The sequence below is a fragment of the Chelonoidis abingdonii genome, chromosome 4 (genome assembly GCF_003597395.2).
Source record: "Chelonoidis abingdonii isolate Lonesome George chromosome 4, CheloAbing_2.0, whole genome shotgun sequence".
Taxonomy (NCBI): Eukaryota; Metazoa; Chordata; order Testudines; family Testudinidae; genus Chelonoidis; species Chelonoidis abingdonii.
Window position 1 is genome coordinate 8,565,602 of NC_133772.1, and position 26,987 is coordinate 8,592,588.

The 26,987-nt window shown below is 43.2% G+C and overlaps 2 protein-coding genes across 2 annotated transcripts in view; both read left to right on the forward strand.

Annotated features, from left to right (window-relative positions):
* Positions 1 to 17,175, forward strand: part of CSDE1 (cold shock domain containing E1) — a 50,052-nt gene extending 32,877 nt beyond the window's left edge. Inside the window, exons 16-18 of the mRNA XM_075064708.1 lie at positions 589 to 752; positions 3,100 to 3,232; positions 15,954 to 17,175. Coding sequence (XP_074920809.1) covers positions 589 to 752; positions 3,100 to 3,232; positions 15,954 to 16,001 — 345 coding nt within the window. The 3' untranslated portion in view covers positions 16,002 to 17,175. The remainder of the gene's footprint in view (positions 1 to 588; positions 753 to 3,099; positions 3,233 to 15,953) is intronic.
* Positions 17,176 to 17,591: 416 nt separating this feature from the next.
* Positions 17,592 to 26,759, forward strand: NRAS (NRAS proto-oncogene, GTPase). Its single transcript, XM_032766611.2, has 6 exons — positions 17,592 to 17,715; positions 18,007 to 18,133; positions 20,225 to 20,403; positions 20,919 to 21,078; positions 24,239 to 24,368; positions 25,292 to 26,759. Exons 2-5 carry the CDS (start codon positions 18,023 to 18,025, stop codon positions 24,362 to 24,364), a joined length of 576 nt encoding a protein of 191 aa, XP_032622502.1. The 5' UTR covers positions 17,592 to 17,715; positions 18,007 to 18,022; the 3' UTR covers positions 24,365 to 24,368; positions 25,292 to 26,759.
* The last annotated feature ends 228 nt before the right edge of the window (positions 26,760 to 26,987 follow it).

Below are 26,987 nucleotides of genomic sequence, written 5' to 3' on the forward strand. Positions count from 1 at the left end.
GCGGTAAATTCCACAATCTGCTTGGGAAGAGATGAGTGCAGGAGGTGGAAGGATGGAATATGTTGCCACCTTAATTTCACGGGGCATTCACTTCTTGTATTAAGAGTAGATAGGAGCACCTAATAGGAGTTTTCAGCCACTTATTGTGTATGCTTACTCTCGAGTTGAATATCTTACCTCCTGCCTCCTTTCATTTGCTTTCTGTGAACCCTTTCTGGTATCAGACATCTAAGATGGAGTGTCTGCAGTTTAACTCAGTATTCCACATAAGTGTTCCCACAAAGAAAGATGACAGTGTCAGTATTAGGCCCCCTTTTTAAAAACGGATATGTAAAAGTCAGGCTTCTAAGGCCATATTTAGGACCATAAGAGGCCTGACTTCCAATAATGCTGCAACACTAACCGTGCCCTTTGGCTTAATAGATGTCTAAATATGGATTTAGAAGCCTGATGTTCGGCATCCATTTTTGAAAACCTTGCCTATACTGTCCCTTTTTAATACAACATATAAACAAAGTGGAGTTGAAATGCGATAGTGTGTCCATTTGAAATGATATAAATGAATTAAATTGCACTGCTGTTTTTCAGTTTGGATTCATTAACTATGAAGTGGGTGACAGCAAAAAGCTCTTTTTTCATGTGAAAGAAGTTCAGGATGGTGTAGAACTGCAGGCTGGAGATGAAGTAGAGTTCTCAGTGATCCTGAATCAGCGCACAGGGAAATGCAGTGCCTGTAATGTATGGCGTGTCTGGTGAGGAATTGAGATTATCTGGTTTAATCAGGAACATATAATTAAATCTCTGCATTTAGGGTGGGGGAACACAGTGTTTCCTGTGTGGGAAAGTGATGCTTGTTTTATATGACAGACCTTAATGTCATATAAATGTGCTAACTGGCATATTTGGTATATGACTGCCTCCTGTTTTATCAAACATTGTATAAACCCTGTTCTTAATAGCCACTCGATGGACAGCAGCATTCCTGCCTATTGAAAGGATTAGTATTGTAATTTACAATGGGAAGCACAGGTAAACCAATTAAAATAATGAAATTAGAAGTCAAGATTTAATAGAATGGGCCACAGGGCTCAGTGAAGTATGAGACAAGGTGGGTGAGGTAATATCTTTTATTGGACCAACTTCTCTTGGTAAGAGACAAGCTGCATAAGTTTTGTTTTTTTTTTTGTTTTTTTTTTGTTTTTGTTTTTTTTTGAAAGCTCTTCAACCTTATGGAGCTTCTCTTATCAACAGAAGTTGGTCCAAGTAAACCACCTTGTCTCTAATCTCCTGAGACCACCATAGCTACAACAGCATTGCATACAACATATGCAGAATGTGTGGCAATTCAACAAGGGTTGGAGTCAAAGCTTATGACTAGCATGTTACTGATATTCAAAAAACTTCATTGTAGCTCTGATGTATTTAGAAGCTGCACACTTGTATTATAAACCCCTTTCCACTAATCCCTTACTGGTAGACATTAACTGCAAGAAAGTGTGGCAGGCAGCCAACTTTTATTTTGGGTGCTTTGGAAAACTGAGTTATGCACTGAGGGAGCTTTTGAAAACTATGGGGAGAAATCACCCTGAAGCAAGTATAGAACACGGAGAGAAGAAATACTTTCCTGCCCTGTGCTGGCTAAGAGTGCACAAATCAAGGTAGAGATTTGTATACGTTTGAATAAATTGCTTTGATTTTTTTTTTGAATGGCTGACCATTAATACACCAGTTTTTACTTTAAAAAGCCTTTTGCAGTAGCAGCTAGACACACACAAACTTTAAAGCCACAATGGTCACTCTCAAAAAATGGGCAAAGGCTAAATCAAAAAGCTTCTTGCATTTGAGTTAGAGCTAATCAGCCTTTGTTTCTGTCACACTGAAGTGAGGGCCCCGCCAGGGAAATCACTGCCATCATTTGCAAAATGTTTAACAAAGAAGCTGACTGCAAGAGAGCCTCCCAGCTATTCTTAAATGCTGTGAGAGGTATGGGCCAGTCAGTCTTAGATAACCAGGTCCCAGACAATAGGCTCTTTGTTTTTCAATTAACTTCAGGTATTGCTTGTCCAATGTAATAACTTGAATGTAGGAGTTATGCAGTCAGTGGCCTGCCCCTACTCAGGAAGCAGGCAATTCAGGCTTTCTGCTGGATCTTCCATACGTAGTTCAAGCATATTTCTAAAGAGAAGGCATTAAGCAGCAGCCATATTAGGGGGAGTGGTGCTTTCTCCAAGCTCTGCATGCTGAGTGATTATGGTGCTCAACTACAATCCTGGTAGTCCTGAAAGTCATGGGTTTGTCTCACTTAACCTCATACTGGGAAAGCCTGCCTCCAGTTCACCTGGCTTCAGTATGGCTATCTGATCCATTGAGAGAGCAGTCAAAGGTGGTTGGATGTGATTCCTTTACCATTGGCTATGAAATTGATGTGCCTTAACTGCATCAGCCTGAGGAGCCATTGGCTCAGGGGATCTGTGGCTTTGTGTGCAAAATTTACATGCCCCCCTAATTCTTACTTGAGGAATTACTTTAAATATCAAGATCACTGGGCATCTGCACTAACCCCTTCTGAGATGAATAGGCAGCTCATGCTAGTCAGAGCTATTGTTCCAAGCTCTGCAGACTCATGCAGTTTACACTTAGTTTAAGTTTTTGAGGTCATCTCTGCAACTGTAATAGTCAGTTGTTTTTCCAGAGATTCTGGAGAGTTGTTGGCATGTTATACCACAACATATGGTTCCTGAGCACTGGCATTAAGCTTAATTGGGATGTGACAAACACATGGACTGACTGTGTTGAAGGTTTGCATTGAGAAGGAAGATTGTAGCTTTCCGGCTAGCTGTAGAGGATAAAGCTCTGTGGCCCCCTGCTGCCATCTGAGAATCCAGAGGCTGCAGTAGATATCATAGGACCTTGAGGCTGGTATGATGTACTTTCCAGAAACAATCTCAAAATGAGACAACTTCTTTAGTCTCAATTTCCTTTTTGTGTTGGTACAAATTATCCAGTTCCCTGTGACATCATGTGCCTTCTTCCAAAATGTTAGTTCATTGTCCAGGGAATGTCTGGTGCTCCAAGTAACTAGCTCCATTTCTGTTACAGTGAAGGCGCAAAGGCTGTTGCTGCTCCGCGTCCTGATAGACTTGTTAATCGTTTAAAGAGCATTACTTTAGATGATGCCAGTGCTCCTCGCCTAACAGTTCTTCGTCAACCAAGGGGACCGGATAACTCAAAGGTATACTCTTATAATAGCCTAGTGTGCAAAATTACTATAAGTATCTAGAAATGGTAATAAAATCTTGATTCTTCAAGGTGTATTGTCCATATGATTTGTGCTCTTGGTGCACATGTACCCTGAATACATGAGATCAGATTCTTTTTTGCCAGCAGTATCCATTGGGGGCAGTGCCTGTGCTCTAATGTCCTTGAACATACACTTTTCCATCGAAGGATGTAAAGTGGGGGAATAGACCCAGCTATCTTAATCCTTTTTATTGCTGATAGCAATGAGATGAGACTTCTATAATATCCACTTGCTTCTGTGTGTATGTAGTTGTGTGTTAGGCTTGTTGGCAGTACACAAAAAATCCTTATTTTAATCAGCTTCTGTTTTTAAGGACAGAAACCTTCCCCTCTGTACAAGGGTTCTAGCAAAATAGCCAAAGTAAAATCTCCAGGATTTAAAATCTGCCTCTCTGTGTGCAAAACCTCAGTGCCGCTTAATGGGCACCTGGTGTCTATTTTGTTTGGGAGAGCAGTCTGCTGCGGACAATATGTCGTGTGTAGATCTGAGTGACTCAAAGAACTGGAAAAAAGCCCACTGAAAATTGTTCCCTCTGGAGTGTTCTGTGGAAGCCTTGCTGGACAGTGAAAGGAAGGATGCAGCTCGACCTCAGTCCTCCATGAACACCTTGGTGAAGAGGGATTCCACCCCAAGCCCCTGAGCTGTCAACCAAGAGACTCTAGCATCTGCAGCCATTCCAGTTTCAACCTCTGAGATAGGAAGGAGTGCCATGCCAGAGTTGAGCTGAAGTGTAGGTCACCTGTCCATACTGAGCAAGTTATTTATATCACTGCGGTGTTTACAAGCCCTAGTCTTAGACCAGGACAGTATGGTGCTAGGTGCTGTACAAAAACAGTCTGTGCCACAAAGATTCACAATCCATGTATAGGACAAGAAGCAGCAGATGGATATAGACAGGGCCTGGGGAAGAGTACAAGAAAACAGGACAATGTTGGTAAGCATGATAGAGAGTTGTATGTCAGTAGCCTAACCATTGTCAAGTGTTTGAGGCCTTGGCTGCATTGGCACTTTACAGCGCTGCAACTTTCGCGCTCAGGGGTGTGAAAAAACACCCCTCTGAGCGCTGCAAGTTACAGCGCTGTAAAGTGTCAGTGTAATCAGGGTGGCAGCGCTGGGAGCACAGCTCCCAGCGCTGCACGCTACACCCATAAGGGATGTGGTTTACGTGCAACGCTGGGAGAGCTCTCTCCCAGCGCTGCCGCTCTGACTACACTCTCACTTCAAAGCGCTGCCGCGACAGCACTCCCGCAGCACTGTCGCGGTAGCGGTTTGAAATTTCTTGTGTAGCCAAGCCCTCGGGCATCACGGCAGATAATTAAGGTGGAGAGTAATAAGGTAGCTTTGTGGCTGCTTACGGGGCACTTCTCCTAAGCACAGGGGACAGCATGGGGGAGAGAATGAAATTGCTTGCTTGTTTTGAAAACTTTACAAATAGGTGGGGAGAGACTGGTACTATAGGCCAGTCAGAGTTGAGGTATCTAGATGAATAAGACAGTTAAGGCGGGGATAGGCTGTGAAGAGTCTTTAAGATGATGACAGGCAGGTTACATCTGATCCATAGAGAAGGGGAGCCAGTAAAGTGATGCAAAGAGAAGTGATATTGGCAAAGTGTCAGGCTAGGAAAATGATCTTTGCAGCAGCATTCTGAATGGATATGAATAGGGCAAGTTTCTGTTTGTCAAGGCCAGAGAAAAGGATTTTGCCATAATCAACAGAGTTAAGGCACAAGATTCTTCTAGGGCTCTGAACAGTGAAGGGGCACCCAAAGGCTAAAGAAGGGTCCCTCTGGCATCCTAATGCCAACTGTTAAGAGCACCAGTGGAATCCAGTGGACCTGCAAACAATGTCTCTTGATATTGAGCCTTTGGTACCCAACACACTAAGTGACTTTTCACTGGGCCTGGTACTGGAGTCTCCAAGTTTTCCTGCTATCCTAAGACTTTCAGGGTGAACTTCTGGTACTTTCCTGGGCTGTACTGGGCGCTGTGGGCGGGTGGAATGCAGCCAGATTCACATAAGCCTGCATCATCAGCCCCTTCTAGGGTTAGGTTCACTGTCCCCAAAAAGGCCATATAAACCATCACAACCAGGTCAGCTAGTGCTTTTCCGGGATCTGAGACTGCAGAAGGAGGAGAGTGAAGACAAACGACATCTAGAAGGGGAAGAACTTGTCCCTGCTGCCACTTCCTCATCCTGTTCCATCTGGGCAGTAAATATCCCTCAGCTCCTTTCCTTTGAATGGTTTCAAGGTGTTTCAGTACCTCACCATCAAGCACATGGCAGACACTCTAGATATGTTTCTGGAAGTGGTGCAGAAGAAACCTCAGATTCAAGGACATCTCTCACCCTGCCATGCCTATAAATGACTGTTAGAGGCTTCAGAAAACCTGTGGCACAAACCAGTGCCCATTCTGGCTATATCAAAGTGAGCTGACAGGAGGCGTCAAGTCCCAACAAGGGGATTTGAGTACTTGTATTGTCACCTCTTATCAGGGTTGCTTGTAATAGCTGTGGTCTAAGAGAAGTCATAGGAGTGGCTTTCCAACCCTACACGAGACTGGACCTGTTGGACATGCAACCTCATGTACTAGCCTCCAGATGTCACTGATTACTAAGCTCTCCTGTCCAGCTGTCTCCATATGTGAACAGGCTACCTCAACACCAAGAGTAACTAAAGACTGTTTGTCTGAAGGACAGTTAATAGTCCACGTGTCTACATGTTATGCCAGATGTGGCTGACGCAGCAGCACATACTATGGTTATGTTGGTGGCCATGAGAACTCCCTGGCTCTTATCAGGGATTCCCAAGGAGGTTTAAACAACTTAGTCTTCTCTTTGATGGGAACAAATTCCTTAATCCAAAGGGGGATGAGGCCATACATTTCTTGAAGGACTTTAGGGCCATTCTGTGCTCTCTGGGCCGCTATTTCTGCCCCAAGAAAGAAGCAAGCAAGACCAGCCTTCCAGGCACCATTTCTCTGCTGATTACTATTACCAGCCTCAAGAGACCTCAGAGTTGCTGAGAAAGTAGTAGAGGTTCCAGCAACAGTGACTGACTTTCTCTAGTGCTTCACAATGTCTTGCTGCTGGCATTCAGTTTGATGCAGTTGTCATGAGCCTAGCAGAACCTCCAGAGGATCTAGTCGCTTCTGCCCCCTTTAGCAACCACCTCTTATTTTTGAGAAATCTGGATTCAGTCATCCCAGACCTGTGGGTCCAAGGAATTGTAACTATGCCAATTCCAGTCCCTTCCTACTTCTTATCCCTGTTTCTCATCCCTTTTCGTGGATCCTTCTCCTAAGATACTGTTAACAGTGGACTCCTACAATTAAGCAGTGGAAGAGGTGTTCTTGGTAGTCAGGGGCAAGACTCTTAATTCCGATTACTTATCCCAGAAAGGGGATTGACCACCCATTCTGGACCTTTGTTTCAACATCTTCATCTGCTATTTCAATTTCAGGATGGTGACTCTAGCCTCCATAATTCCCTCCACAAGGTTGAGAGCTCTCAATCTGCAGAACTCCTCTATTTTTACAGTAAGGTTATTTCCTATGGGTGAGATGAATTAGATTCCTGGTAGAAACACCTCATTACCAGTATGGGATCCTGCCCTTTGGTCTTCCATGGCACTGAAGATGTTCACATCTGCCAAATGCTTGATGGTAGCTCATCTAAGGAGACAAGGGATCCGGATCTACCTATGTACCTTGAGTGACTGACTCAAGGAAGATCTCCCCCACCTCCAATATGTGACCAACTCAATTCAAAAAAACTTAAATTATTTACCATTTTGGGCCTCAAAGTCCAAGAGAAATCCATATAGACTCAAAACTTAGCACTCATAGTAGCCATGTTAGATTCCAGGTCAGTGAAGGTTTACCTTACGGAGATTAAGTTGAGGTTTATCAAGATCACTCAAGAACATCAGTGAGACTGGCCTCTCAGACTCCTGAGACACGTGACCTCATAGAATCTTAAAATGTAGGGCTGGAAGGGACCTGAAGAGATCATCAAGTCTAGGCCCTCTGAGGCAGGAGCAAATAAACCTAACCTATCCTGACCAGTTAGTGTCCATCCTATTCTTAAAAACTCTCCAGGGATGGGTATTCCCCAGCCTCCCTTGGAAGCCTGTTCCAGAACTTTTCTGCCCTTTTTATGAAGTTTTTTTTCCTAATATCTAACCTAAATCTCCTTTGCTGCAGATTAAGCCCCATTACTTCTTGTCTTGTCTTCAGTGGAGAACAATTGATCACCTTCCTCTTTTTATAACAGCCCTTAACCTATTCATAGGTTACAAGGGCAGAAGAGGCGATTATGATCATCTAGTCCTGCCTCAGGTATAACACAGGCAATAGAACTTGCCCCAGAATAATTCCTAGAGCCAAGATCTTAAAATCAAGATTTGGTTGCTTTTCTAAAAGTCTTCCATGACTCATGGTAAATTGTTCCAGTTGTTAATTATGTTCTTTCCAGCCTGAATCTGTCTAGTTTCAACTTACAGTGATTGGATCTTTTAAAACTTTTTTCTATTAGATTGAAGACCCCATTATTAAATGTTTCCCATGTAGTTACTCTCTAATCAAGACACCTCACCTCCTTTATAAAGCTAAATAGGTTGAGCTCTGAGTCATCACTGAGCCATGTTTGATTATCCTTTAATCATTCTCATGGCTCTTCTCTGAACCCTCTCCAGTTTACCAACATTCTTTAATTGTGACCACCAGAACTGGACATAGTATTCCAACAGGGTTGCACCATAGCTAACAAAGGGGGGAAATAATCTCTCTACTCCTGTTCGAGATTTCCCCTTAACACATCCTAGGATCACTGATGCTAGCAGACCAGGTGCCAGCTCATGCCCAGGCCTCACCGAACACCAACAAATGGATAACTGGAAACCAGTCTAGTTCACTTGTGTTAGAATTGTTAAAATAGATCTTAAGTTTATAAGAATATGTTTAGTGTTTCGACTTCTTATGAAATGCTTTTGGGTTGCTGAATGTGTTAATCTCATATCTGCATCCCATGTTATAAGGTAACACTAACTGTTTGCTTTGTAACTATAAAAGTGTTTACTACAAGTTCACACTTGGTAATGCTTCTCTCCTCCAGTCTCATAGTAAACTAGTACAAGTCATGTTCTGCCAATTAATAGAGATCTCTAGACACCAGATGAACCATTTGTAGAACATCAGTGGATAAAAGACCTTGATTTGCTGCTCCTACACCTGTGAAGCAGGGATGTGGAAGGTACAAAGGTTTGTACACCAGAGTTCAGACTGTGATGGGAATAAGTCCTTGACCAGAAGGAACCATATCACTATGCTGCTTAGAATTTGGAGAGGGCAATATTTCTAAGTATAAGCAAGAGATCCCCACACTGCTTCACTTGGGGTAGCCCTCAAGGACACAAAGCTTGCACTTTACAGCAACTTCTATAACTTTTTGAAACCTAAAACTATAATTCTTCTGTGTGTGATGTTTACCTGCTTTAATCTTGTAAGTAGCTCACTTTTTTTTCCTAGCTAACACTTTTTTTTTTTTAGTTAGACTTCAGGATTGGCTACAAGTATTTTCTTTTTTGAGAAACCTTAAGGTACAATTGACCTGTAGTAAGTGACTGACTGGTCCTTTGGGACTAGGAGTAACCTGAATATTGTGATTTCCTTTCTTCCTCTTCCCCCCTCCCCCCCCCGATGTAAGGGACCATCTATTACAAAGGCAGGCTTGCCTCATCATTTTTGCTGCTTTTCTCTGTACTCTCTTCAATTTGTTCACTTCTTTCTTAAAGTGAGGTGCCCAGGATTGGAAACAGTACTCCATTTGAGGCCTCATCAGTGCTAAGCAGAGGGACAGTTACCTCCAGTGTCTTGCATACAACACTCATGTTAATACACCCAGCGGTAATAGCTTTTTTCACAACTGTATTATATCTTGGCTCGCAAATTGAATGAGTCAACAGTAATCCCTGGATCCTTTTCGGCAGTGTTACTGCCTAGTCAGTTACTTTGAATTTGTATTTGGGTTTTTTCCTTCCTTCCTTCCTACGTGAAGTACTTCGCACATCTCTATTGAATTTCATCTCTTTAAATTCAGAACAGTTCTCCAATTTGTCATGGTTCTGATTCCTAATCCTAGCTTTCAAAGTCCTTGCAACCTCTCCCAGCTTGGTGTCATTTGCAAATTTTATAAATGTACTGTCCACTCCAGTCTCCAAGTCATTTAATGAAAATATTGAATAAGAGCAGACCACAGATTAACCCCTGTGGGACCCAGTTTAGATATGCCCTCCCAGTAACAGCAAATCATTGATAACTACTCTTGAGTGTAGTCTTTCAACCAGTTGTGCACCCATCTTATAGTAATTTCATCTGGATCATATTGCCCTAATTTTCTTATGTGAATATCGTGTGGAACTGTCACATGGTTTACTAAAATCTACAACACCTATGTGATGCAGTTTGCCAGACTTCACCTACGCTACATGCCTGGGAGGAGGGTTGAAATCTGTCTACCCAGCAGACACTGCATAGACATGATCAGTCCTCTCTCTGTTAAATTTGATAGACCCTCTTCAGGTGTGTAACAGAATACCCTTCTCTGCACCTATGCCTACCAAGACTGGTGGCAAATCCTCCTTTGGGGTGGAGGGAGCTTATCTAGATCACTTTCAAACACAAGGTCTGTGGTCCCCTCAGAAGTTCATCTACAGCCCAGAGCCATCTGCCTGGCATACAAAGCATTTCTGCCTTTACTCCAGGGATCCATGGTCCAGGTGCTGGCTGACAGCACCACAGCTATGGATTATGACAACAGGAAGGAGTAGGTAATCTCCACTGATACTGAGGGAAATGAGGCAAGACGCATGACTGATCTTGATAGCCCAAGTTATAGGCAGTTCTGGTATTAGGACCTTTTACCATCACCTTACTGGCCTTACCCAACAGTCTTGCAGAACAATGATCAGATTATGCACCTGGACCTTGCTTTCTTGTATCTGACAGCCTGGATATTTGATGGGATGACATCCACTGAATGAAGCTGTTCAGCTGAAGTTCAGAACATTCTGCTCAAGAGCAGGAAAGCCTTAACTAGACTGACTTTGAAAACTACTTCTTCCACCTAGTTTTATATTGGGGCATCTCAGTCCCAGTTACTGCCCTTGACTGCTCATTTGAGCACTAGTGGACTGCTGACTAGCCCTGAAACAATGTGGAATATTTCCGAGGGTCCATCTGGCAGAAGTATCTGTACATCCTACTCCTATTCAGGGCCATACTATACTTTGCCACCCTTCAAAGCCTAGATTTTTTTTTTTAAACTTGCGTTTTTCCCCCCTCGGTCTTTTCCATGTTTGAAGATTGTTCCTATTTCTAAAATCTTTGGGGCTGCTACTTGGAGCTCAGTCCCCACACTTACAATATACTGTTCCTTGGTAGAGGCTTCCAGATTGGATGCCTGCTTTGATAGGGTTGTCTTAGTCATTATCTGAGTATGAGTCCTATTACCCACCCTGCCAAGGAAACGTATAACTTTTTGGTCTGAGTCACGAGAAGTGCATCCATGTGTACAGTCTCTGAAAAGGGTTACTTACCATACTGTAACTGGCTCTTGTGTTGTCCTCATGGGTTCCACAATACACCCTCCTTCTCCACTACTGTGGATTCCTATTCCTCTGGGATTCTGTATTGGTGAAGGAAATGGAGATGATGGGGCCTGCTCTGCTCTTTATCTGGCATGGGGATGCAAGAACATTAGGGTGCACCAGTAGCCGCAGTGGACACTACTGGATAAAATCTGATCCTGTTTATATCGGCCATATATCTACCAAGAGTAGAATGGGTGTGGACAATACATCACGAAGAACCACATTACTATAAGGTAAGTAACCATTCTTTTCGTAACCTGTGTAATGCTAAATCTGTTCTTAATTTGTTTAATACTTTTAAATGTAAAAGTCAAAAATCAAGGCTTCCTGTCTTGCTGTGTTTGCCACTCAAGCTGCTTATCCCGGAAAGGACTGTAATGCATGCCCACCTTGCACTAAAATGATTAATCCAAATTTCAGAGCTGGATGTATAGTTACCTCAGCTGGCAGGTGATGCTTTCTGTCTTTAAGGATGACAAATTGATTACTAGAAGGAAAAATGTACTCCTCTGCAACAACCCATTTAAAACTCCTCTGAGAAACAGCTTCCTAATGAAAGAGCCTATTCTCCTTTGTGCAGAAATAATCCATCTAGGAGAAAGGGGAAAGAGCTGGAGCCTCAGCTCATTGAATTTCATAGGGACTTTTGTTAGCATGGAAGAATCTGAGGGAACCCAGCAAGCTCATGCCTCACCTGTGTTCCCTCTAAGGTGTGTGCCTGCACAGCCACACAGGAGGCCATCAAAGGGCCATGCACACAGGTGAGCGTGGATGGGGGCAGTGGGGTGAGATGCAGGGTAGCGATGGTAGCTTGGGGTGTGCAGTAGTGGGGGGAGATGAGACTCTCTCTCCCCACCCCAGCTCTCTCTTTCCCGGTGAGCACAGTATCTTGAGAAGCAGAATGTGTTTTATCACTGAGGGGTTGGTTCACAGACACCCCCTGGGAGCTGCCACCTGATGTGCCAAGACTACTTCTACCCCTGCCAGCTCGGGGCTCCAACACCCTGTCTTGCTGAGCCAGACACTCCCCGTCTGCTCCAGCAAAGACCCAGGGTCTGAATTACTTGCCCCAAAGCTGCGGGTTTACCTGAAAGCAGCTAACAGAAGTGTGCTTGTCTTTAACACTCAGATGCCCAGTTCCCAATGGGGTCTAAACCCAAATAAGTCTGTTTTACCCTGTATAAAGCTTATTCAGGGTAAACCCATAAATTGTTCACCCTCTATAACACTGATAGAGAGATGCACAGCTTTTTGCTCCTCTGAGTTAATAAGTAAAAAGTGATTTTATTACATACAGAAAGTAGGATTTCAGTGGTTTCAAGTAGTAACAAACAGAACAAAGTAAGTCACCAAGCAAAATACAATAATACGCAAATCTATGTCTAATCAATCTGAATACCGATAATCTCACCTTCAGAGACGCTTCAGTAACGTTTTTTTTCCCTCAGACTAGACACCTTCCAGACCTGAGCACAATTCTGTCCCCTGGAACAGCTCTTGTCCCAGCTCAGGTGTTAGCTAGGGGGTTCTTCATGATGGCTCCTTCCCTCTTTGTGTTCAACCCCATTTATATATCTTTTGCATAAGGCGGGAATCCTTTGTCCCTGTGGGTTGCCACAGGCAGACCACCTCCACCTCCCCCCAAGAAAAGCACCAGGTTAAAGATGGATTCCAGTTCATATGACATGATCACATGTAACTGTAAGACCTCAAGCCTTCATTCCCCAGCCTGACTCAAGGAAGGCTTGCCTGCAAACAGAGCCATCCGGTCAATTGTCCTGGTTGAGCCATTAAGATTCCAAACCACCATTAATGGCCCATACTTTGCATAATTACAATAGGGCCTCAGTTATATTTTATATTTCTAGTTTCAGATACAAGTGGTACATTTATACAAATAGAATGACCACACTCAGTAGACAATAAGCTTCGTAATGATACCTTACAAGAGATCTTTTGCATGAAGTATATTCCAGTTACATTATATTCACTCATCAAATTTTTATAAAACCATATAGACTGCAATGTCAGTCACCATTTGAATAGCCAGGAAATATTACCTCAAAATAGTCAAGACTGCCAGAGAGATTCTTCTAGCAAGCTGCATACCAGTTGATAAGTTTAACGTCATGTAAAAGTCTTATAAACCACATTCTTGGCCATTACCTATCTACATTATTTTTTTCATCCTTTTAAAAAATGGCAAAAATAGTATTTCACAGTCCCTGTCTTACCATTGCATAATAGACCAATTAGTTGGATCAACTGGCAGAAATTTTTTTTGTGTTGAGGTTAGTCACTGGATCAATATAACATTGCCCCTCAACTTCAACTGTGCTCTGAATTCAGAAGTAAGAGCATGTATCAAGCATTCCATGAAAAGCTTTAAGTATCAGGCTGGAGGAATAAGCCTTTCCCATTTATAGATTCCAAAGGAACAGTCTCTAGGTAAGACAAAGTTGAGACACGTTCTGGTAAGTGTGTTTTGGTTGAGCTCCCCTGGGGGAAACTGCAGGGACTGATGGTTGGTATGTGCAACCTCATTAGGGTGAATGTCAGCTGTGCACACTTTTGTTGATGAAATTCAATGTTGATAAATGCAAAGTAATGCACACTGGAAAACCTAATCCCAACTATACATATAAAATGAGGGAGTCCTAATTAGCTGTTACCACTCAGGAAAGATCTTGAAATCAATGTGGATAGTTCTCTGAAACAATCCAATGTGCAGCTGCAGTCAAAAAAACAATGAGAATTAAGAAAGGGATAGATAAGACGAAAAAAATCATATTGCCTCTATATAAATCCATGATACGCCCACATCTTGAATACTGCGTGCAGATGTGGTCTCATCTCCAAAAAAAGATGTGTTGGGATTGGAAAAGGTTCAGAAAAGGGCAACAAAAATTAGGAGTATGGAACAGCTTCTATATGAAGAAGAGTAATAAGACTAGGACTTTTCAGCTTGGAAAAGAGGTGACTGGGGGGATATGATAGAGGTCTATAAAATTATGACTGGTGTGGAGAAAGTAAATAAGGAAGTGTGTTATGAGAAAGGAGTAAACAACAAGAACCGGGGTCACCAAATGAAATTAATGGGCAGCAGGTTTAAAACAAAAGGAAGTATTTTTTCATACAATACAGTCAACCTGTGGAACTCTTGGCCAGAGGATGATGATGTGAAAGCGAAGACTATACCACGGTTCAAAAAAGAACTAGATAAGTTCATGGATTTAGGTCCATCAATGGCTATTAGCCAGGATGGGCAGAGATGTTATCTCTAGCCTGTTTGCCAGAAACTGGAAATGGGTGATGGGATGGAATCACTTGATTATCTGTTCTGTTCATTCCCTGTGGGACACCTGGCATTGGTTACAGTATCAAGGCAGGATACTGAACTAGATGGACCTTGGTCTGACCCAGTATGGCCACTCTTCTGAAATTCACCCAGGGTGGCCACAGAAAGTCCCCCAATGCAGCAGAACTGTTGTGGTTGCACTACATATGAATCACAGGGTCTGGTACAGCAATTGAAAAAAGATATGTATCTACTCTGGCCACAGGTTGGGATGCTTGTTCTGTAACGCCCACCCCACTGTGCCTCTTTCCCCATTTTCCAGATGGGAATAATGATGCTGATCTTCCTCTGTAAAAACACTTTGATATTTATAAATGAAAAGCGGTAAATATTGTTGGCTTTTTGATTTGTTTTAAAAGGAAATTACCAAAACTAGGACCAATGAAAATGTTTTTGTCTGATTTCCAATAATGACAATTCCCTGTTGTGGATTTAAACCTCCCCTAGCAATGTTCGCAAAGCTTTTTGTGGGCAGGAGGACAAATAGTTTATCTAAGGGCCTGATCCTGCAAACTATTACTCATGTAGCTGTTGTGAGTGGCCTCATGGAAAGTAGAACTTTCATGTCAAGTGACAGTTTGCCTGAGCTCATGTGTTTGTAAAGTGCTGTGCAAATTTACAGAGCTATATGTGTCTCACTGTAGTAACTGAGACACTGAAACATTGTATATGTGCATGAGACTCTGAAGGTGAACTTGACTGCTACTTTAATTGTCCAAGCTGATCCAGTGTAAAAATATAAACCACATGAAGATGAAAGTCATACAGACTATTCAAAGTGCTTTGTATTAATACAAGAGGATGGTATGGGGCATTTGAGTGTCTTTTTAATTTTGAGCCTTCATGTCCTGATTTAAAAAGAAACGTTTACCTTGATTTCTAAATTGCGGTATTATATTTTACATTGACGAGACCTTTAAAGATGAAGTCCTGTCTGAACATTAAATATCTCAAGCATTTTGCATAAGTGGAAAAGATTCTTCCTATCCAAAATTCCCCTTCTCTTTCCAAACTACTGCACAATGCTCTGTGCTGCTGGCCTAGCTGGCTGTTGATTTTCCTCACCAGGTGGCTGCCTTTCAGTGGTACGTTTATATGCATAGTTTGCAAAGCATGCACTGATCCTTGTGGAAGGAGGCTGTAGGAATGAACAGATAGGTACTGGTGAGGTCACACAGACCTTTCCTAAGACCCAGCTAGGTACTAGCAGTAGGACGTGTTAAGCTCTTGGTGGGATAAGGGCTGTTGTGAAAGTACAGAGATGATGGCACACATCCACATATTACCTCAATATTGGCGCTGCACATAAAATACATTCCATACAATGATGGGGAAAAAATAGAGAGAACACTGCTCCTCACCCTTCCAGGTGTGTAGAGGGGATTCTTCAGGGTTAAAGGAAATAGTGTAGCACACAGAGCCTGGATAGAACTGCAGACACATGCATGGGAGCTCTGTGCTAACTTGTTCATATTTGGGGACAAAGCTGGCTCATCAGAAATCCTAACACTATATCCTGTTAGAAACAAAACATGAACAGTGGGCTACACTTGAATATTCCAGTTCTCCCAATTTCTCCATGTCTCTGTTAACTGCAGTGTGAAATAATGCATATGGTTGATTAATGAGGTTTTATGTCATTACAGGGATTTGGTGCAGAGAGAAAGATTCGTCAAGCTGGTGTTATTGACTAACTGATCCATAAAGCACATAACTAAGTATGATCAAGCAGTGGGAGCTGGTGAAGGGTACTGAATATCCCCCTATTCATCCCTTCCAAATTCTAAGAAGCTGTTACACCAGTTTTAACACCTTCCTCATGTTATGTTTAAAAAATTTATGAAACCATTTTAAAATTATGCACAGTTGCATCCTGAAGACTTAAGGTGGCGCCTTATAGTATCACATTTTAGATGCTTTTTGAATGGTGCATTTAACGCAACTGGTAACTGCAAATCTACATTGCCTATGTAAGTGAACATTATAGACAGTTCTACTCTGGTAGACCTTATGAAATTCTGCACTAAAAAGATAGATATATATATACTCTACCTTCATTATTTCTGCCAAGGTGTTACTATGCCTTAGTTCTCAGTTGCATTCTCTTCCCCTCCATGTGAGAGGCTCATTTCCTGTTTGTTCAGATCTAATTCTGAGGACCATATGAGGGTGGACTATATGAACTTTTTTATATAAATCTGTATGAGCGTTCAGATAACTTTATTAAGTTGATGGCCAAATGTTACAATGTTTTCATATCTCATTTAAACTGAGTCCATGTAGGAAAGTTCTGTTAGATCTCAGTGAAAGTACCTTCCAGAGTAAATAGTATGTGCAGTGCAGAATTTCAGAAGGATGGTGTGCCATCTGTGTGATGATTTAAATATATAAAACAATGCACAAATTTTGCTGCTGCTTAGAACACTGCAGCTTCTAATCCCAGTTTCTTTTACTGATTTAAATTTAAAAATTGTGCCTGAAGTGAATACATTTTTCTTTTTGCAGCCAGCACCCAGTGTACTGTAAAAGAATAAATACTTAGGCTTTCCATAGCTGTATTGAGATTTTCATCAAGGTGAAATAGTTAATGTCTGTGTGCTTTTTTTTTTTTTTTTTTTCCCCCAGTCACACTTTATCAAGCAAGAAAACTGAATGATTGGTCTAAGTATTACTTTAACCAAAAAGATCAGGAGTTATTTTCTTTGAATAGAGGGCAGTACTGTGTTTTTTTTCCCCCCTCCATATTACCTCTATTCTCAATTTAGGGTTTTTCTTCTCTGGGAGATGCATTATCTGTATGAAACAAACATTGCTTTCTCCAATTTTCTGTTAATGGCAAAGATTGGAAATAGAATAAAGTTTTACTGATTTTGAAAAAGTCTCCAGTTTTGTCTCTAAGTACACCTTCTGTACTCAAGGTATCTTAATTCCCAAGTCTCATGCTTAGTTAGCCCTCTTGTTTCTGCATCAGTTTCCAGCAGTGCCTGCTGGATTTACAAAGTAGGGGTTGGAGCCTCTCCCCAGCACAGGGCGTTCAGGTTGAGTGGGGATTTTTAAGGCCGTTGCTTTCTGATGCAGTCCCAGCCTGCACAACCCCAATCGTCTTTCGGTCGGTAACAGAGCTACCCAGGGCAGGGCAGGGCAGAGCACGCGCCGTGCCCCGGCCCCTCACTCGCGCTAGGCACTGGCCGCCCTGTGCCCCTACAACGCTCCCCGGCCGGGAGCCCAGCCTGAGCCCCGCCTCCCTGGGCTCTACAGCTTCCGCCGCGACTGGGCCGTAGCGCGCCGACCGGCGAGCCAGCCTTCCGGCCCCGCCTGATGACGTGAGTGCCGGGGGCCGGAAGGACGGACCCGCTTCGCTGGGGTGTTCCGCTTTCTCGGGCCCCGCGGAGCCTGTCGGGCCGCAAGGTGAGAGGCTCCCTGCGACGTGCCCCGCCCCGGACTGGCTGGGCCCGGGGCTCTCAGCGGTTCAGACCCCGCGGGACCGGCAGCCGGAGCCTGTGTCGGAGGGTTCGGGGCCCCGCAGGGCTCTGCCCAGACTGGGGCCAGGGCCCCCCCGTGTCGCGGGGGGGCAGGGCTGGCCTTTGCCCCCGGCTCTCTGGGGTGGGGGTCCAAGGCCCGGCTCTCCCCGCTGCCCCGTGTCTCAGGGTGAGCGGGTCCGGGGCCTTCGCCCCACTGACATCTGTGCTGTGACCGCAGGTTCCCGAGCAGGGCGATGACAGAGTACAAGCTGGTGGTGGTGGGAGCTGGTGGCGTTGGCAAAAGCGCCCTGACCATTCAGCTCATCCAGAACCACTTCGTGGACGAGTACGACCCGACCATAGAGGTGAGTCCCTGACGCAGGCGCTCGCCTGCCCACTGCCCCGTGGCAGGCTGGGTGTATGAAGGCAAAGCTTGGTCTGTACAACGCTCCTGAAACAGACGTATTTATTCTTGTGGCTGATTTGACGTACAGTCACTTTTTGCGATTGGGCTGTGTTTGCACTGCAGCTTCTGAACCCGTTCAGGGAAGTGGCATGGCTCAGAAATAACTAACAAGGTCCAAATGCATTTGTAGTTCCTGTACACTAGTGCAGCAGGTTAGCAATCCCTCTTCTAGCTCTCCAGGTGAGGCTGACTTAGGCTGTAATGCACATCTGTACAGAGAGTTTCACTCACTCTTCTCCACTGTATCATACACACAGATTTATTACTTGGCCTTCCCAGGCAATGCCACATTGTTCAACCCAGCTAAGTGCTGACAGCGTGCTGGACTTGCAAGTTGAAAAGTTCACAGTTTTTATTGGTCTTCATGTTCAGAGCTACAAAAAGTTTATTCTGAACGTCCACTACTCCAGGTAAATCAGACTATGGCCATTTGAGCTGAGGCAGGTCAGTCACATGTACCTTAGTGTACTCCTTATTTGTTTCTGTACATGATGTTTTACAGTGTAGATTGTCATCTTCTCCTCTTGTCCCACAGATAACATTCTCCCTTGTCTTTTCCCTAGCTGATTATGAAACTATTTGGGAAACTGATATATCCATCATGAGGCTAACAATGGGTGTTGTGTGTATAAGTGGTTGTAGTTTGAGCCTCTTTTGAAGGACCATTTTGAGACACATCTGTTGAGAGCACTGCAGTACAGTTAGGCACCTGTGTGCATTTCATTCCATATTCATATATCTTTTTTTTGCTTGTGTTGGTAATCAATCACTACATGTATTTTCATCATTACTATTTTGCTGAAAAGGGGGGGCATCCTCTCCATTGCACTGTCTGTTGAGTAAGTTCTGTGGAGGAAGGGACCACCTTTTTGTTCCGTGTTTGTACGGCCCCTAGCACAAGGGCATCTTGGTCCATGACTAAATCTCCTAGTTGCTACAGTGTTACACCTAATAAAAGTAACTATGAGTAGGGTCATAAATCCAGGGGAAGCACATTCCTATGTCCTACATCACTGGTTTGACTTGGTTCCCAGGACAGGCCTTCGATGATTTAATGGGGTTTCATTTGGTGCTGGTCTGGCCAGGATGATCCTGAAGTTAATGCAGTAAAATTATCATTAGTTGTATCATTTGAGTAATGTTTTATGAGATAAATAGCATTGAATTTTGTTTTATAGATGAGACATGCATAAAAAATAAAAATAGATGTAAGTATATAAAGCAACCTCCAAATGTTGGACTCTTGCTCCTTCTGAAAAGGACATAAACTGGAGAAACCTCTTCTGAGACATGCTCAATATCAGAATCTTCTTTCTGGGATTCTGTTTGGGGATTATAGAGTCCACTGTATTTAGGGGCATATTCTCCTTGATGTATGGTACAGAGGTACATCATAGGGGCTATTCTGTGAGATGTTCGGGTTTCCTTTGCTGGTATATAGTTCTGTAACTTCCTGTAGATATATTCAATGAATCACAGCAGAGGTTCCTCCTGCCCCTGCAGCAACAGTGCAGTAGGAGGCAGTATTTTGCCTTTCCAGAGGTGAAAGGCCTTTTTGTCACAAAAGTCCATGCTGTGTTGAGGTCACTAGCAATACACCCTGCACTTGAAATGCTTCCTCAGTTAGAGTTCAAGAGAAAGTGGAGCAAGACATGGAACTGCTGCCAGTTTTAGGCTTTGTACTAGGACGGGATCGGCAACCTCTGACACGCGGCTCACCAGGGCAAGCATCCTGGCGGGCCGGCCTGCAGCGCTTCCTGCTGCCCCCATTGGCCTGGGACGGCGAAGTGGGAGCCGTGGTCTGCCAAACTTGCCAATGCAGCAGGTAAACAAACTGGCCTAGCCCTGGTGAGCTACATACCAGAGGTTGCCGACCCCTGGACTAGGAGATGCTTTTGAGACGCTCACTAATAGAATCTGAAGTAAGGGATTGCAGCAGCAGCACCAAGTCTTGTCTTTGTTTTCAAAGTTGTCTTTGTATCTTCTTCAGGATTCATATCGGAAACAGGTAGTTATTGATGGTGAGACCTGTTTGCTAGACATTCTGGATACTGCAGGGCAGGAGGAGTACAGTGCTATGCGAGACCAGTACATGAGAACTGGTGAAGGCTTCCTCTGTGTCTTTGCCATTAATAACAGCAAATCATTTGCTGATATCAATCTCTACAGGTACGTTCTGCTCTTTGGGAGGAAGTTTTTCCTAGTTTTATTTTGGAGGGGCAAGGATGGAGTGGCACAATCTTCCACTGGTATTGAACATTATTCGCCACTGGAATTAGTGGAGACCAAACTTGCAAGACAATCAGTGATCTTCAAATAATAAATGCTGGGAAAATTCCATACTGGGTTTCAAAATGCCTTTTAAAATCACTCAGTGTTTTAGAGTTATACATAAATTGTCTGCAAATGGAGAATGGAACAGCCACCAAGATAGAGTATTGAAGATTAGATGGTATTTCAGTGGTGTAGCATACAGGACAAGACACCTGAAATAGTAGCGAAGGGGAAGCACATCAAGGTGGAAGCACTGATGGGGTAAGGAGAGGGACATATTGGTTAATGGGTTAGAGGCTAAGTCCTGTGAGGTCCTTTCCAGCACTAATGTCTGGTTTGTATTAAGATGTCGGTTTAAAACTCAGTTTTTTGTATAAGAAAAGCTGGTTTTTAATGTATTCTTTCTCCAGAGAGCAGATTAAGAGAGTGAAAGATTCAGATGATGTGCCAATGGTGCTAGTGGGAAACAAGTGCGACTTGCCCACAAGGACAGTGGATACAAAACAGGCTCAAGAACTAGCCAAGAGCTATGGGATCCCCTTCATTGAGACGTCAGCCAAAACAAGACAGGTGACGAGCTTCCATTCTTCCAGTGTGATTTCTCTCCTTGGTCTATAAATATGGGAGCAACCTGGATCCTGTGTGGTACTAATGGCTGTGGGGGATGGAGATGGAGATGTGTAAATCACTTTCCCATTTTTACCTGCGAGTTCAACCGGAACATGCAGAGTAGAACTTTAAGAACATAAGAATGGCCATAGTCGGTCAGACCAAAGGTCCATCTAGCCTAGTATGCTGTCTTCCAACAGTGGCCAATGCCAGGTGTGTCAGAGGGAATTGACAGAACAGGTAATCATCCCAGTGATCCAGCCCCTGTTGTCCATTCCAAGCTTCTGGCATACAGAGGTTAGGGACACCATCCCTGTCCATCCTGGCTAATAGCCATTGATGGACCTATCCTCCATGAACTTATCTAGTTCTTTTTTAAACTCTGTTATAGTCTTAGCCTTCACAGCATCCTCTGGCAAGCAGTTCCACAGGTTGACTGTGTGTTGTGTGAAAAAAACACTTTTTGTTTTAAACCCGTTGCCTATTAATTTCATTTGGTGACCCTAGCTCTTGTGTTATGAGAAGGAGTAAATAACACTTCCTTATTTACTTTCTCCACACCAGTCAAGATTTTATAGACCTCCTTATCACCCACACCCTTAGTCGCTCTTTCCAAGCTCGAAAAGTCACACAGTCTTTATTAATCTCTCCTCATATGCGCAGCTGATCTGTACCCCTAAATAATGTTATTGCCTTTTTGAACTTTCCAATATCCAATTATACTTTTTTAGAGATGGAGGAACACATACTGATAGCACTACTCACAGAGTGGCGTATCATTGATTTATATAGCCAGGCAATATGAATATTCTGTCTATATATAATTTCTTTAGCTCTGGACAACAATCAAAAGCTCTGGCTCCTCAGCACCTCATAAGAGTTTAAAGGTCAGAAGGGACGATATTGATCGTCTAGTCTGAACACTGCCACAATTGCAGGCCACAGCAATCTCACCCACCCACTCCTGTAACAAAACCCAACATATCGTCTGAGTATGAAGTAACCTCAAACTCAGTCGGTTGAAGACCTCAAAGCTAGCAGAGAATCCCTCAGAAACAAGTGGACCCATGGCCATGAACCTGCAGAGGAAGGCGCAAAAGCCAGACCGCCAAAATCTGCAACCAAATTTGCCCTGGAAGGAAAAAATTCCATTCCAACCCACAAAAATATAGAAGCGATCGGAGGTTTAAAACCCTTGAGCATAGTGCAGGCACCAAAAGAAACTCACCAGCCAGCCACCCAGGAAAGAATTCTCTGTTAAGTAACTAACAAGAAATCCCCCACCCCAATACTAACATCCCCATCACAGAACCCACCCACAACCCCACAAACCCCAACCAACACACAAACCCACACACCCCACCACACGACCAACCCCCCACAACACACCAACAACCAACACACACCAACCACCAAACCACCACAAAACCCACAACCACAATCACCCACACACACAACAACCAACACAACCGACAACACAAACCGACACCACCAAAAACCACACACCACCCAAACAAACAAACAAAAACCACAACAAAAAAAAAAAAAAAAAAAAAAACAAAACACCACAAAAAAAACAAACGCCAACAAAAAACAACAAAAAACAAAACAAAAAACAAAACAACAAAAAAAAAAGCGAAACCAAAGAAAACAGAAAAAAAAACAAAACAAACAAAAAAAACAAAAAAAACAAAAAACCAATAAAAACAAAAAAAAAAACAAAAAAAAAAAAAAAAACAAAAAAAAAAAGAAAAAAAAAAAAAAAACACAAAAAAAAAAAAAAAAAAAAAAAAAAAAAAAAAACACAAACAACCAATATGACTACTTTCAATTAATAGATCTTGAATAAATCTATGATAAAGGAAGCAACTCAGAGAGAGCCACTGAAAATAGGCAGCTCGTTTCCTCTTTAGAGGATTTTAATACATAGACAGCAATAATTTCATCTTGATTATTAGCAGTAAATAATAGCACCAGAACGGAAGATGTTAACTGGGATCGGAATCTGAGTTTACTAGAGAATTCTTTCCTGGGTGTCTGGGCTGAGTCTTGCCCCACATGCTCAGGGTTTAACTGATCGCCAATATTGGGCGTTGGGAAAGGAATTTTCCCTCCAGGGCAGTATTGGCAGAGGCCCTGTGAGGCTTTATCGCCTTCCTCTGCAGGAATGGGGCACACGGTATCATTGCATGGGGATTCTCTGCAGCTTGAGGTCTTACAAAACATGTTTGAGGCTTCAGTAACTCAGACACTAGTTAGGGGTTTGTTACAGGAGTGGGTGGGTGCAGATTCTGTAGGCCCTGCATTTGTGCAGGAGGTCAGAATGAATGACTCAGAGCTAGATTCTAAAAAATACAAGTCTTACCAACCAGTGAGAGTTTCAGCCATCCCTGTCATTCTGGATAGTTTGTAGTAAAGAGCAAATGCTAGTATCTTATGAGAGTTTGTCTCAAACTGCACAGTTCCCTTGAGCTTCTAAACTGAGCCAGTGGTTGAAGCCTAAAAATCAGTGACATGTCTGCCAGCAGCGTGTAGTGGTTTTAATATCAGAGAGCATCTCTATCTATACCGCCTCTGTTCAGATAGGACTCCTCTATACATGTTTGGATTCAATATGATCCATCCAAACAATCAACTTTCAGAAATGATCTGGAGAAAGGGGCAATAAAGGCTAAGAAAATAGCCCTGAAATGAAACTTTGAAAAGGGAGGCAATTTGCCACGAAATAACACATTTCCTCTGCAGACATAAGCATTCAGAAACCTCCTCCTACCTATAGCTATAGATACCTTCTCATTCGTAGAAGAGCTGCTGCTTTGGCTGCTTGTTTATGGTTTCTCAGAAGGAGAATTATCAAATCAAGAATGATAAATTGTGGGAAAATTATGAGCATATAGTTGGTTTCCTGTCTAACAAATTGTGGGATACAGTATAGCTCTGATCTCTCCTGGCTCCTAGATGTGCTAGGAGCTGCCCTAGAGAGAGAGAAATGCATTTAATGAGCTAAAGTATTCAAAGGAAATCCTTTGGATTGGAATGTAAATGATGGATGGAGTGCAGAGTGAATGTACCACGCACAATGAGGGAGAGAATAACCTGACCAGGACTCTTTGCATTCAAGGGTGTCGAAGATGCCTTTAACACCATGGTGAGAAGGAATCCGCAAACATACTGGATGAAAAGCTCAACAGCAGTGAAGAAATGGGAATCAAAGCTGCATGGGATTGTCATGACATTGTGGATGTGATAAGGTAACTGATAATTAAATCTTTCAATATTAACGTATGAATGCGATCTAGAACATTCTGACAATTCAACACTGGAATAAATTGCCTAGGGAGGTTGTGGAATCTCCATCTCTGGAGATATTTAAGAGTAGGTTAGATAAATGTCTATCAGGGACGGTCTAGACAGTATTTGGTCCTGCCATGAGGGCAGGGGACTGGACTCGATGACCTCTCGAGGTCCCTTCCAGTCCTACAGTCTATGAATCCATAAGCCTTGGAAAAAGTATATTATAATAGACCAGTTGCCACAGCCTTTGCTATATCAGCCTTTGCTGTTGGTTGGTGTCCCATGGATTTAACCAGACCTAGAACCAGTTACTTCTCCCAAGTTTGTTTAATCAATTAGGAGCAAAGTTTGAAAGTGGATGGTCTGTTCATGGTCTCTCTAGATTGGACTGGCAATTCCGGTCTGTATGTCCCTTTGTGGTCCCCCCCTCCCCAACACCCCTTGCCAGTTGCCTCTGTCCTTTGGGAAACACTGGTTTAATCCAGAGAAGCCCAGCACACACTTCACCTTATTCTCACACCAATGCCACCCAGGATCTTCACAGCTCTAAGATTAGCTTTTGCTTGTGACCTGCTTCTGTACAGCTAACATGGGAAGCACAGCTCTGGGGGGAAGAGGAGTTTGTAATTGCATCTTCACAGGCAACAGAGGGAGAACCATGTCCCATTCTTGGGTGGCTCAAACAAAACTGCAGTAATTCAAACAAATGAAGAATGCTGTGATGGAGAGTTAGATTCTTTCCAACAGCTGTCCCGAAAGCATTGCCCTGCTGAATAAAGTGGGTAGGTTACCTTAGTACTCATTACACGGACACCCTGTCATATCACATGTCCATCACAAAATAGTATAAAAGCTAATCAGAGATGCTTTTCCCTTTTAGCCACCAAGAATACCTGGTTCAGATGTAGCTGGAGGACAAGTCTTGATGCCACTGTAAAGCATCTCATGATCATGCCCTGCCAGTACCCTGGTGCCAGCCAAGCAGTATAAAGTCCTTTTCTGTGCTCCATCTGAAGAGAACATCTCTGAACAGCTACCTCCTTGCTCGGCTACCTGAGCAGAGAAAGCCCCATCTGTTGATGCACTGGGATTTTTTTTCTTTTTTTTTCCTGGGTAGGTTCAAACAGAAAACTGGTCACAAGAAAACTTTAAACACCAAATGCTGTGAAAAAGATGACAACATTTTTACCTCTAGAATAGATGCCAGAAGTGATGTTTGTTTCCTTTGTATCAGATTAAGATGTGGGGAGGGATAGCTCAGTGGTTTGAGTATTGGCCTACTAAACCCAGGGTTGTGAGTTCAATCCTTGAGGGGGCCACTTAGGGATCTGGGGCAAAAATCAGTACTTGGTCCTGCTAGTGAGGACAGGGGGCTGGACTCAAAGACCTTTCAGGGTCCCTTCCAGCCCTGTGAGATAGGTATATCTCCATATATTATATTATATTATTATTATTAAGACCTGCAAGGCTATCTGAGAAATGTCACTAATCACTGACTGGCAGATAATGTCAGAAATGGCACTGCCACTGTTTCTTAATACTCTGCTACCTGTTCCAGATTGGTATCTGCTCTCTGTGTCCACCACACAGCCTACTCACAGCTCACCATTGTGTCATGCCGTTTACGCCGATCCTCTTATCTTTCTGTAATAAAAAGGAGAGATCTTTGTTAATTAAGTGCCTGTTTGCAAAGGAGCTTTAGAGCTTTTCCCCATTGTCAGACTGAAGGAATTACCAAGGATTCAGATTCCCTTGAGAGCTGGTGCCCTTGTAAATGATCATGTCTTTGAGAAATGCACGTGGTCAGATTATTGGCGTGACTGGACTCTGCCTCTTCATCTAGAGAAACTTTCCAGCTGGAAGCTCCAGTAGACATGTGGGAGGAGTTCTCCGTGTCTAAGGAGCACAAGGCAATGGATCTGTGTTAGTGGGTAGACTCATGTACATTCCATCTAGCTTTGTCACTGTGCCTATGGCTTCCTTCATCTCCAGGTAGGACCAAACTAATCAGCTGCTCTTGTTAATGTTGCCTGGAAATATATGTGGTCAGCTACTTGACAGGTAACCACACCAGTGGATTTTACCGGTTTGGGTGACTATTAATTGTTCAGATTTGTCTAGAACTTGCAATTCTATTTTAAAATTATTTGCCTCATCACCAGACTTCAAATAAAGCTCTGTCAAATTAATCTCTGGGACGAGTAGCTGGAGGACATTCTCAATGGGAAAGGAGTCTTGGATTTCTAACTGGCTTGCACAGTGTGTAGTGTTTGCTCCAGACTGCAGTGCATGCAATCCCTCCAAAAGCAAGGGCAAAGCTAGCAATAAAATATAGCACAGAAAACTGATCTGGCTTCTGATTATGTCTGACTTCAGAATCATCTGTGGCAGTGGTTGGCAGAATGAGGAAGGAAATTCAGTGATCAGCATAGAGACATTTTCTTGGTTTGCTGATGGGATTTTGTTGCTTGTTCTACCCCCAGCAGAGTATGAGTGAATCCTTGCACAAATCCTGGAGATTCTTCCTGGAGCAAGATACCATTTGCTAGTAGGCATGAACTAGGCCTCAGAAGTAA

Excerpts from the sequence above, each read along its gene's own strand:
- NRAS (XM_032766611.2), top strand. The coding sequence starts at position 18,023 with ATGACAGAGTACAAGCTGGTGGTGGTGGGAGCTGGTGGCGTTGGCAAA. Across the intron at positions 18,134-20,224 it reads AGTACGACCCGACCATAGAG|GATTCATATCGGAAACAGGT; the intron begins GTGAGTCCCTGA and ends TATCTTCTTCAG. Across the intron at positions 20,404-20,918 it reads GCTGATATCAATCTCTACAG|AGAGCAGATTAAGAGAGTGA; the intron begins GTACGTTCTGCT and ends TTCTTTCTCCAG.